Source organism: Coregonus lavaretus, assembly GCF_964263955.1.
Source record: "Coregonus lavaretus genome assembly, chromosome: 4".
Classification (NCBI taxonomy): domain Eukaryota; kingdom Metazoa; phylum Chordata; class Actinopteri; order Salmoniformes; family Salmonidae; genus Coregonus; species Coregonus lavaretus.
This window is the reverse complement of record NC_139991.1, coordinates 12,690,532-12,704,181: the sequence shown is the minus strand read 5'-3', so window position 1 is coordinate 12,704,181 and position 13,650 is coordinate 12,690,532. Positions and strand designations below refer to the sequence as shown.

Sequence of the window (13,650 nt, the reverse complement as noted above, 5' to 3'; positions counted from 1 at the left end):
CACTGTAACAGAAGTTGAGAAAAAATGGTTTCAATTCAGATCAGTGATAGAATAATTTATTCTAAATGTGCACAGACAATGGATGACTTTCACATAACTGTCAGTCAAAATGGCATGTCCCTTTGTAGTAAAGCAAAATACGAAAAGGAAACCCACACCATAAGGTCTGGGTAACCCTTTGAACAATAAACACTGCTTCACTACCTTCAAGAATATGTGAGCTCAGTAAAATGACAAAGCAAAGGATGGTGTGCATTGCAGAGGAGCCATAAAGAGGAGAAAATAACTAACTGCAACATATTATGTGGCAGGAAACAAGAAGGGATCAATTAACTGTTGGTGGTCGGAAAAACCAATTCATTATGACGTTTTGTGTTGATGGCAAGACTTTACAAACATTTTAATTATAGATAATAGCTTCATGGGAGGGACATGTGTGCAACATATTTTATCATAATGCTCTGCACTGAACATAGGCCCTTTTCAAGTTGAGGTCTTGATCCTTTGGGAGTCAGAAACTATAGTAGGAGCTGTCATAAAGTTAGCCATTTCTTTATTGAGATGAAACCCTAACAGGCTGAGGATAACAATGGTAAACATGACTGAGGACATTCATTTTAACGTGTGCCAAAGTATTCCTTGTAATTCTTGGTCAAAGTTAATTGCAAGTTTAAGGTATGTATTTGTATTTGACCTGTATTTGACATCCTGGCTACTGACTGCACTCAACTGTGTTAGTCTTCAGATAATTGTCAAATGAATGTCAAATAAATTATTCTATAAAATACACAATAATAAAAAATAAACATAAGATTACATTGCTACAACTTGCCAGAAGAATGTTTGTAAAAAAATATATTTAAAAAAATGTAGGAAACTTCAACAGTTCAATGCCCTCACCTGGAATGTGTAAATAGGGCTTATTTTCCCATAATTATTAATTTATGTAAACACTTTTCTGCATAAGTTGAGTGTTCACAAGCCTTCCTTTCTATACAGTGCTAACAGGTCCAGTTACTTTCCATGGTTCAAATTTATTCTCAAGGTTGATAGGTAAGCAATAAGGCCTGAGGGGGTGTGGTATATTGGCCATATACCACAAACCCCGAGGTGCCTTATTGCTATTCTAAACTGGTTTCCAACATAAATAGAACAGTAAACAAGTATTTTTGTGTCATACCTGTGGTATATTGTCTGATATACACACAGTTGAAATGCTGTTTCAGCCCATCAGCATCCAGGACCCAAACTACCCGGTTTATAATGTTCAATAATGTTTAATAATCATGCTGTAGGCCTACATACAGTTAGCTCATAAGGTAATCTCATAGTTTAGCTATACAGCAAAAATAAGACAAATTGATACATGTATCAATGTTATTTGACTTGGCACATACTAAATAGGCTACTGCTAATTTATTTGACTCCAGATGCCAAAAGAGAAAGGTCAGAAAGTTAAGACAATTAACATATTTCCAGAGCAGCATGTATGATGACCAGTCTGTAAACTGCCATTATTGATGGATGGCGGGTAGGTGCTCTACTGCCTTCACAAACTGACACACTCTCAATGAACACTCCACAATCTGGACATGATCCAGGCATAAAGGCCCGACATCCACCAAACTTCATTATTAATGAATGCCAAGTTATGTAATTAACTCAAACAACATTTGCATACATGCAAATCCTCCTTCTCCCAATTGGACCTGTAAAGTGGGACACTCTGTTCTCATTAGCTGACCCATATCTCTTACTTGTAACTCCAAATTTCCTCAAAGTTTAGTCAGGATCTAATATTTCCTTTTAGGTTAACAGGGAACGACTAATTAATCATGTTTAAATAAGGGAATCTACATGCTTTGTCTAATTATATAATGACAGGGACGTCATATTACTGTATTTAACTACTTAATTACCAATTCATTACTATCTGCACAAACTCCACTAATGCATATTGCTAGCTCAGGGGTAGGGCTTGAAGAGGGTTGATACATTTGTGAGATTCTTACCATGTTAGCAGTGTGTCTTCCGACAGTGATCAGCAGAGTGAAAAGGCAGGTCGTTGCCCCTCACATAAAAAGGTTCACTAAAAGTCAAAGGCTTACAATGATCTCTTCAGCCAATACCTGAACAGACACACAAACTCTCAATGACTGAAAAATTAACAGCTGCAGGTGAAATGGTGGAATGAGATCTCAAGCTATGGCATGATATGAAAAGTTGGAAAACAGAGCCATTTACACACAAACAGTAAACAATACCCTAACCCATTCAATTATTAAAACATGGGGAAATGTTCAGTCTTTATAGTGAGGATGTGTTCTCGTCATCATCATCATCACCATCATCATCATCATCATCATCATCTTCATCATCTTCATCATCATCTTCATAATGCTTGCTTTGTAGACCCATGGGGCAGCGCACAATTGGCCCAGCATCGTCCAGGGTAGGGGAGGGAATGGCTGGCAGGGATGTAGCTCAGTTGGTAGAGCATGGCGTTTGCAACGCCAGGGTTGTGGGTTCGATTCCCACGGGGGGTATGATTTAAAAAAATAAAATAATGTAACTGTAAGTCGCTGCTAAATGACTAAAATGTAAATGTAAATGTAGAGGATTGAAAGTACCTGAAGATGGCACACATTTGCACAACACATACTCTATACAACCCAATGTGTGAGAGTGAAGGTGAGCCTCATTAAAACTACTCATCAAATGTTAATTTGTACCAATAACCAACACTGCAACACATTTCATTATGGTGCAGGTTTTTTATTTTGTGCCTGCAGACAGAGTTGTGCCTTAATTTGAAGTGAAAGGTGTTGCTAAGAGGCAGACAAAGTTTGAGTTACTGCTGGATCAAAGAGGAAAGCCCAAGGGCAGCTGCTTCATTCACGTACACAAAAAGCCCAATTCACTGTAGGTATTGTAAATGCAAACCGTTTAAGGAACATGAGAGCAATTTATTGTTTTCTTTAACACAGCATTTTTTGAACATTCATACTCAATCATTTATAGTGTAGAACAACTGTGTTTACATAAACCTATTATCATATACAGTGCATTCAGAAAGTATTCAGACCCCTTCACTTTTTCCACATTTGTTACGTTACAGCCTTATTCTAAAATTGATTAAATTGTTTATTTTCCCTCATCAATTTACTCGCAATACCCCATAATGACAAAGCAAAAACAGGTTTTTAGAAATGTTTTGTTATTTATTAAAATAAAAAACTGAAATATCACATTTACAGAAGTATTCAGACCCTTTACTCAGTACTTTGTTGAAGCATCTTTGGCAGCGATTACAGCCTTGAGTCTTCTTGGGTATGACACTACAAGCTTGGCACACCTGTATTTGGGGAGTTTCTCCCATTTTTCTCTGCAGATCCTCTCAAGCTCTGTCAGGTTGGATGGGGAGCGTTGCTGCACAGCTATTTTCAGGTCTCTCCAGAGATGTTGGATCGGGTTCAAGTCCGGGCTCTTGCTGGGCCACTCAAGGACATTTAGAGACTGCCAAGACCATGCTTCACCGCAACACCATGCTTCAAACCAGATAATCTTGTTTCTCATGTTCTGAGAGTCATTTAGGTGCCTTTTGGCAAACTCCAAGTGGGCTGTAATTTACCTTTTACTGAGGAGTGGCTTCCGTCTGGCCACTCTACCATAAAGGCCTGATTGGTGGAGTGTTGCAGAGATGGTAGTCCTTCTGAAAGGTTCTCCCATCTCCACAGATGAACTCTGGAGCTCTGTCAGAGTGACCATCGGGTTCTTGGTCACCTCCCTGACCAAGGCCCTTCTCCCCTGATTGCTCAGTTTGGCCGGGCGGCCAGATCTAGGAAGAGTCTTGGTGGTTCCAAACTTCTTCCATTTAAGAATGATGGAGGCCACTGTGTTCTTGTGGACCTTCAATGCTACAGAAATGTTTTGGTACCTTTCCCCAGATCTGTGCCTCGACACAATCCTGTCTCAGAGCTCTACGGACAATTCCTTCGACCTCATGGCTTGGTTTTTGCTCTGACATGCACTGTCAACTGTGGGACCTTATATAGACAGGTGTGTGCCTTTCCAAATCATGTCCAATCAATTGAATTTACCACAGGTGGACTCCAATCAAGTTGTAGAAACATCTCAAGGATGATCAATGGAAACAGGATGCGCCTGAGCTCAATTTCGAGTCTCATAGCAAAGGGTCTGAATACCTATGTAAATAAGGTATTTCATTTATTATTATTTTTTTATACATTTGTTAAATTTGCAAAAAAAACTGTTTTTGCTTTGTCATTATGGGTTATAGTGTGTAGATTGATGAGGAAAAAAACAATATAATCCATTTTACAATAAGGCTGTAACGTAACAAAATGTGGAAAAAGTGAAGGGGTCTGAATACTTTCCGAATGCACTGTATGTCTCTTTTTTTATTTGTGGGAATACTTGAGAACAGATTTCTTCAATTAAACTGAATTCCTGGTGATTTTACAGTATTTTCTGACCCAAAAATAAAATTAAAAAGATGCCTGTTGCCAACCCCTACCCTAGAGGAGCCAGTCCAAACACAGTGCACTGCTCTGCTCTCAGACCTGTACACCACGATGCTTCTACAAAGTATTGACTCAGTGGTGTGAATACTTATGTACCTGTTTTTCGCTTTGTCATTATGGGGTATTGTATGTAGGTTGATGAGGACATTTTATTATTTAATTCATTTTACAATAAGGCTGTAACATAATAAAATGTGGAAAAAGTGAAGGGGTCTGAATACTTTCCGAATGCACTAACTTATTCCACATGTTGTTACAGCCTGAATTCCCCATAATGGGACAATTTAATCAATTTAAATTCAGGCTGTAATACAACAAAATGTGGAAAAAGTCAAGGGGTGTTTTTACTTTCTGAGGAAACTGTATACGTCTACCCTGAAAGAAAGGCTGTGCTGAAGCACAAGTACATTGTTTTAACCATCGAATAAGTTGTATTGCAATAAACTGAGCGAGAATGAGACATATATACTAATAAATATCAGTCTTAAAAAGTTACTGGACTATTTCATTAGTTTCATAGAATGTAGGCATGTACAGTGTGTTGGGAGAGAATATTCAATAATTCTTAACTGTTCAATAATTGAACACCAGCCCATCCCTTTTTAAAGCATGTATATTGAACCTGAGATGATAAAAGAGCATAAAATACCATTTTAGAATCAAAGTACCTTTTGTGTTGGATCCTTTGGTTCAGCTCATGTACAATTAGAGTCCAATCAGGATTTTTATGGTGTCTTATACAGAGACACTGACTGGGCTTTCACCATTAGACCGTCCTCCCTGCACACGCCAGCCTTCTAGTGGTCATGGAATATCCTGAATGACACAAAAAGTCAAGCTTAAATACCCAGGGCCATGCCCTTATTTGAAATGAGCTACACCTGGGACTGGCAAGGGTTCAAATGGGGCACGTTTACCAACAAACAGTTCCACCCTGTTACAATCATGTGGGAAGAGAGCCCTTCACTGTTTTCCATAGTTTTTTACTCTGGATTTCATATCAAGTCCTCAAATCATTTATAGTTTCAAAATGACTAAAGGTTGTCTCCCCCCAAGTGCTCAGCTACAGGATTTTGGAGTCTACTGGGAAAGTCAGGAATTAGTTTTTCTATTCATGTACGTTTGAAAACCTCTTCCTAGAGTCAGTGATGAACATTTTGTAAAGAATTAATGTGTGAGGCCTTGATTACGTTGAACAGAACAAGACATAATTAGCATAATAGGCCCTATTTCATTCTCTTTGAAGTCCGGAGCATAGCATAACAAATGTATATGAGCCAGCATCCAAACGTCAATAAATGGAAATGCCACAATCCTCAGTGGATGGTCTTGGGTGAATTTCTGCAGGAGGAAAAAACAACCCATTTATTGCGAAATAAGCAGAATAACGGATGTGATGGGTCTTATACCCATCAGGGCTAGCAGGCACTCTGGGGCCCACACTCCCACTCCTCGAGATGGCATGGAGGGAGAGGAGACATGGCAGCTCCCACTGTGGAGCTCTGGGAGGTGCATCCCCTCTCACAGGTGTTTTCAACGAGTACCACGATGCAGACCAGGGTATGTAATTACTCTCCAATTAAAGATAAAGATCTCACAAGGGAGGGGAGAGCAGTCTACTGGCCCACCAGGCAAAGGAGGTTATAAGCAAGATAGCAGTACATGCTATACGAATATGTTAGAACTGTAGAATTATGTATAGGACTGACAGAACAATTGCAATTGATTCTAGTCATGACTTTTATATAGCTGACCTTCCATTTACAGAACATGTAAAAAAGTAAGTTGCAAAAAGCTTTGATTCATAATTCCATCAGCTTTGATTCATAAGTTCAATGCCATGTTTGTCTCAAGAGGTTTCTTTTACAAAGTAAAACATCTTATAAATTCTATGCTTCAGATACACCAATGTTATTACTACCCACCTTCCCAGTTGAAAATATAGAGACACAGAATAAAACATGCCCTTTAAGAAGGAGAAGCTTTGAACTAAAGAAACATTTCAAGAAGGTTTTTTGTATTGAAAGTTTACCTCATTTGGTTTGAGCCTGTAAAGTTGGATTCCCTTCTCAGATAATAGAATGAAATGTAACAGGTCAAAGCAATCAATAGGAATGTTCAAAGAGAATCCTTGGAGCTGTGATGAGGCTACATTTTGTACTTTTTAGTCAGCATGAAGACAAGGTTACCAGAACTGGCACAAGATAAAGGGTTTTGTTAGATTCCAACACAGTCAACCATATTATTCAACTGTCATCCACAGAGCTGTACAATTATTAAACTGATGCAATAAAATGTGATTTTAATTCAATACTGTACAATAGGCTATAAGACCTAAGAGTTTTGGGGGTTCACATTCTCTGAATACCTCAGTATACCGTTATCATTTTAAAATGGTTATTATGACTACTGTATGTGTTGTCTGAAGACAAGACATTTGATGAGCCAAATGTCATGTTAATATCTTTAATATTTACATTTTTAATAATTCTCATTGTGAAACCTGCCCAAGCCATCCAGAAAATATTATGTTCAATGTTATTTTCCTCCCAATGTTGTAAGCAAAAATAAAATCCATTTGGCAAGCCAATAAGAGACTGGCAGTACTAGATACAAACACAAATTACATTTCAAGTGATTTGGTGTAAGAATATCATCTGAGTTTTGACAAAAATACAATCAACATGTTCTTATCATGTTCATATCAACCTTCCAGTTGGTGAATACTCTCAATAACGTTTTTGAAAAAATACAAGTTCCCTCCAAATTCAGATCACACTGCAAGACAAAACATATCATTCTCACCTTGAAAATATCTCTTTCAATTATTTACTATGATACAGTATAATGCTAAAAGTGCAATAACATGTATAAAACATTTCTGTTATGGGATTAACATTTGTTAGACACTTCCAAAGTTAATTTGCACAGCAGCTTCCACGGCAAAGACATACATTTTCTTAAGAAAATAGTTACTTAATTAGATTAAAAAGCGTGTGCCACTGAGGGCAGGTTAAATGTTCACTAACGCTCATCTACTGTATAACAGTGTAACTGTCAGAATCAAACAAAGTCTTTCTTTCTTCAAGAATCCAGGTTGTATTGTCATCATGGAATAGCACCTCAGTGTCCAGAAACCGCTTTGGCTGAAGGAAAATCAACAGAACACATAAAGTTAGTTTAGGTAGACTATGAGAAATTCTACAACACCAAGCAGAATGGAAGGATGGGTGGAAATTAAGAATACATTCTTAGCTGGGATTCAATCAAACAGTATTAGCAGGATTTTAGGCTAGTCAAGTAGAAATATATATACAGTGAGGGAAAAAAGTATTTGATCCCCTGCTGATTTTGTACGTTTGCCCACTGACAAAGAAATGATCAGTCTATAATTTTAATGGTATATTTATTTGAACAGTGAGAGACAGAATAACAACAAAAAAATCCAGAAAAACGCATGTCAAAAATGTTATAAATTGATTTGCATTTTAATGAGGGAAATAAGTATTTGACCCCCTCTCAATCAGAAAGATTTCTGGCTCCCAGGTGTCTTTTATACAGGTAACGAGCTGAGATTAGGAGCACACTCTTAAAGGGAGTGCTCCTAATCTCAGCTTGTTACCTGTATAAAAGACACGTCCACAGAAGCAATCAATCAATCAGATTCCAAACTCTCCACCATGGCCAAGACCAAAGAGCTCTCCAAGGATGTCAGGGACAAGATTGTAGACCTACAAGGCTGGAATGGGCTACAAGTCCATCGCCAAGCAGCTTGGTGAGAAGGTGACAACAGTTGGTGCGATTATACGCAAATGGAAGAAACACAAAAGAACTGTCAATCTCCCTCGGCCTGGGGCTCCATGCAAGATCTCACCTCGTGGAGTTGCAATGATCATGAGAACGGTGAGGAATCAGCCCAGAACTACATGGGAGGATCTTCTCAATGATCTCAAGCCAGCTGGGACCATAGTCACCAAGAAAACAATTGGTAACACACTACGCCGTGAAGGACTGAAATCCTGCAGCGCCCGCAAGGTCCCCCTGCTCAAGAAAGCACATATACATGCCCGTCTGAAGTTTGCCAATGAACATCTGAATGATTCAGAGGAGAACTGGGTGAAAGTGTTGTGGTCAGAGGAGACCAAAATGGAGCTCTTTGGCATCAACTCAACTCGCCGTGTTTGGAGGAGGAGGAATGCTGCCTAAGAACACCATCCCCACCGTCAAACATGCAGGTGGAAACATTATGCTTTGGGGGTGTTTTTCTGCTAAGGGGACAGGACAACTTCACCGCATCAAAGGGACGATGGACGGGGCCATGTACCGTCAAATCTTGCGTGAGAACCTCCTTCCCTCAGCCAGGGCGTTGAAAATGGGTCATGGATGGGTATTCCAGCATGACAATGACCCAAAACACATGGCCAAGGCAACAAAGGAGTGGCTCAAGAAGAAGCACATTAAGGTCCTGGAGTGGCCTAGCCAGTCTCCAGACCTTAATCCCATAGAAAATATGTGGAGGGAGCTGAAGGTTCGAGTTGCCAAACGTCAGCCTCGAAACCTTAATGCCTTGGAGAAGATCTGCAAAGAGGAGTGGGACAAAATCCCTCCTGAGATGTGTGCAAACCTGGTGGCCAACTACAAGAAACGTCTGACCTCTGTGATTGCCAACAAGGGTTTTGCCACCAAGTACTAAGTCATGTTTTGCAGAGGGGTCAAATACTTATTTCCCTCATTAAAATGCAAATCAATTTATAACATTTTTGACATGCATTTTTCTGGATTTTTTTGTTGTTATTCTGTCTCTCACTGTTGAAATAAACCTACCATTAAAATTATAGACTGATCATTTCTTTGTCAGTGGGCAAACGTACAAAATCAGCAGGGGATCAAATACTTTTTTCCCCTCACTGTGTATATATATATATTAATCTAATACCATGGTCTTATTGAATACCAAAGTACAGTACTGTACACGGGTAAAGGTTATTAACCTAAATACATCCCAGCCACAATGTAGATGATGCAGCAGAACTCACCACAACATAAAGTGCATCATACAACACACCAGATCTTTAAAAAGGGAATATTAGTCTCATAGGAAACCATGAGAAATCCACCCTTTTTGAAAGCAAGAAAGCCAAAACCCCAAAGCCACCATACACCACCTATGGAATTAATGGATCATTGTACCTTACTACATGGTGAAGTGGTAAACATTCTCCGCTTTCTGTCTTTCTGTACAGCATGTCACATAGTGGAAGAATGTTGTGTTATTTATTTTCCTCATAAACTCAACTCGCATCACAACAAAATTGAAGCAACTGAATGAAATGCAGCAGTGTACTCATAAGCCAAAGTGGTGAAAAACAACAAAGTCAGACAACAACATCATACTGTGTGTGAGACTGATTCAGTGGACACAGCTTGTTTCTTTTAGAAAACATATAGGAGCTGTATCTTTAGGTATCCTTTGGAAACAAACATAGCTATCATTTACTGTAGAACAATTTCCTTTCCAAATATATATGTATGTAAGTGTAGATTTTTGGCTTGGCTGTGCACACTGAACCATCTCCAAACATATTGTCTGCGTCCCAAATAGCATCCTATTCACTACATAGGCCCTATAGGTCCTGGTCAAAAGTAGTGCACTATATAAGGAATAAGGTGCTATTTGGGCATCTCCAAATGTCCACACATCATAACCTCTGACCCCAACCCTTTCAGCTGAGCAGCACACATGGATGAGGAAGGAAACAGGACAGGGTTGGTGACAGACACCAAAAAGGGGAAAGACACCAAATACAGTGCCTTCGGAAAGTATTCAGACCCCTTGACCTTTTCCACATTTTGTTACGTTACAGCCTTATTCTAAAATGGATTTTTTTTTTTAAGAATCCTCAGCAATCTGCACACAATACCCCATAATGCCGAAGCGAAAACAGGTTTTTATACATTTTTGCAAATGTATAAAAAATAAAAAACAGAAATACCTTATTTACATAAGTATTCAGACCCTTTGCTTTGAGACTGTAAATTGAGCTCAGGTGCATCCTGTTTCGATTGATCATCCTTGAGATTTTTCTACAACTTGATTGGAGTCCACCTGTGGTAAATTCAACTGATTGGACATGATTTGGAAAGGCACACATCTGTCTATATAAGGTCCAACAGTTGACTGTGCATGTCAGAGCAAAAACCAATCAATGAGGTCGAAGGAATTGTCCGTAGAGTTCCGAGACAGGATTGTGTCGAGGCAGAGATCTGGGGAAGGGTACCAAAACATTTCTGCAGCATTGAAGGTCCCCAAGAACACAGTGGCCTCCATCCTTCTTTAATGGAAGAAGTTTGGAACCACCAAGACTCTTCCTAGAGCTGGCAGCATGGCCAAACTGAGCAAACGGGGGAGAAGAGCTCCAGAGTTCCTCTGTGGAGATGGGAGAACCTTCCAGAAGGACAACCAATTCTGCAGCACTCCACCAATCAGGGCTTTATGGTAGAGTGGCCAGACAGAAGCCACTCCTCAGTAAAAGGCACATGATAACCCACTTGGAGTTTGCCAAAAAGCACCTAAAGACTCTCAGACCATGAGAAACCAGATTCTCTGGTCTGATGAAACCAAGATTGAACTCTTTGGTCTGAATGCCAAGCGTCACGTCTGGAGGAAACATGGTACCATCCCTACGGTGAAGCATGGTGGTGCTGTGGGGATGTTTTTCTGTGAAAGGGACTGGGAGACTAGTCAGGATCGAGGCGAAGATGAACGGAGCAAAGTACTGAGAGATCCTTAATGAAAACCTGCTCCAGAGCGCTCAGGACCTCAGACTGGGGCGAAGTTTCACCTTCCAACAGGACATCGACCCTAAGCACACAGCCAAGACAACTCAGGAGTGGCTTCGGGAAAAGTCTCTAAATGTCCTTGAGTGGCCCAGCAAGAGCCCGGACTTGAACCCGATCCAACATCTCTGGAGAGACCTGAAAATAGCTGTGCAGCAACGCTCCCCATCCAACCTGACAGAGCTTGAGAGGATCTGCAGAGAACAATGGGAGAAACTCCCCAAATACAGGTGTGCCAAGCTTGTAGCATCATACCAAAGAAAACTCGAGGCTGTAACGCTGCCAAAGGTGCTTCAACAAAGTACTGAGTAAAGGGTCTGAATACTTCTGTAAATGTGATATTTCCGTTTTATATTTTTTATAAATGAGCAACAATTTCTAAAAACCTGTTTTTGCTTTGTCATTATGGGGTATTGTGTGTAGATTGATGAGGGAAAAAAACGATTTAATACATTTTCGAATAAGGCTGTAACCTAACAAAATGTGGAAAAAGTCAAGGGGTCTGAATACTTTCTGAAGGCATTGTATACACAAAGACATGCGCACAGTCCCACACATATTGCAGAGGGTTAGGGTTAGTAGTCAAGGATACCCAATGGACGGTGCATGAGCCAGTACAGTAGAGAGCCTGAGAGTGCCATGGTCCAAAGTTAACTGGACACACACACACAGTATCATGATCAGTCCCAATGTGTTTGCACATTAAAAAGAGTGTCACTTTTGTTTTTCTCCCTGTTCTACATGTTTTGGTGAATAATGTTAGCAGTCTACAGATGGTGGAATAATTGGTGTTGTGGAATGCAGCTGTGAACACTTGTTTCACTGTCAAGGTGCTGAAGCAAAAGGTGTCTCACTTCTTTTTTAATTACACACAATGCTCACATAGCTAGTGGCATTTGTTTTGCCCCCTTACCCTGCCCAACACTCATTTTGGATAAAGTTACAAAAACAATTTACAGACAATTAACACATTGAGATTAGCTGGCTGCCTGCAGATGTGTAGGTATGCTGACGGTAATGAGAGGGGTGCTATACTACCTTCGGAATCACAACAGTGCAGTGATCATGCAGACAGAGAGGTGGGAAGCAGCACCCATGTTAGGGAGAATTAGTGAAGCCTCAATTCCATTAACGCGTTCAACATGCTGTTAGTCCTTACTTTGTTTGCTCTGATTAGACAAACGAGAAGTGAAATCCGTTGCTTAGAGGAGGAGGAGGGGGAGGTGCCTGAGAGACAGGAGGAAGAGGAGGAGGAAGCGGAGGAGGAGGAGGAGGGACGGTGGGGATGTTAGGGTGCAGTGGTACTACTGAGAAGTAGATACAGGTAGAAAAAGAGGAAGAGGAGAACAGGACATTAGTCACATTTGGAGCAGCACTGGAAAATCCAAAGGTTAGGACAGGGCAGTGTTGTGTTCGAGACCACCTAAAGCCAGACCGATTCAAGACCAAGACCGGAGAAAATCCAGTCCGAGTCAAGAGCATGACCAGGAGGGGGGCGACCAGAAAAATGCGATTCCAATTGAAGACCATGGTTGTAATTGTGTCAAATCGCAACCATAATTCAGTTCAAAACGTCCAGTATTTCTTTGTTCATATTTCAGAAGAACATATGGATTCTTTAGACAATCAGAATGGTGAAAAAGATGCATGCTGAGGACAAATAGAGAGCCACTCTAAAAATGATCACTAATCCAAAACAGGTCTATAATATATAAAAAGACAAAATATACAGTATTACATCTTTCCCCAGTCTCCCCTTACTAATAGTGAGAGTGCAACTTTTAAGCAATGTCCCCCACTCTTCCCTACCAGCGAATCAAGGAATTTCTGAGCTTGACAAAGTTTGAGGATATTTTTCAACGAAAGTAAAGGACAGTAATGTTACAAGTAAAGTAGGAAGCCCAGGTTTCAATAGGCGATAAGATTTTAATACGCAATGAAAGGAGTGTATATATTTGGCCTGACAAAGCGGTTTTATGGGTTAACTGAATGGGAGCTGATAATTATGAGTTTTTCGCTCCGCTGGTCTTGGTTGGTCTCGGTCAGAAATTACAAGCCCTCATTGTCCGAGACAAAGTCAAGACCGAATAAAAACATTTCCGACACAAGACTGAGACACTCAACCTTTGGTCTCGAGACTAGTCTCGAATACTACAACACTAGGACAGGGGCTGTCTGGGGCCACTCCCACTATCCTCAATAACACACAAGACACCAATCCAACTTGGAACACTAAACATACCGTACAGTAAAACACCACACAATAATA

General features: G+C 40.1%; 1 protein-coding gene across 4 annotated transcripts in view; it reads right to left on the bottom strand.

The window, feature by feature from the left end:
• Positions 1–9,528: 9,528 nt before the first annotated feature.
• The window catches only part of LOC311128206 (pleckstrin homology domain-containing family A member 7-like), a gene marked incomplete at its 5' end in the record, with an annotated part of 131,164 nt that continues 127,042 nt past the window's right edge, over positions 9,529–13,650 (bottom strand). For all 4 annotated transcript variants that reach the window (XM_084160226.1, XM_084160227.1, XM_084160228.1 and 1 more), the window contains one exon: positions 9,529–9,779. In XM_084160226.1, the coding sequence (XP_084016352.1) occupies positions 9,739–9,779 (41 nt within the window). In that variant the 3' untranslated portion in view covers positions 9,529–9,738. The remainder of the gene's footprint in view (positions 9,780–13,650) is intronic.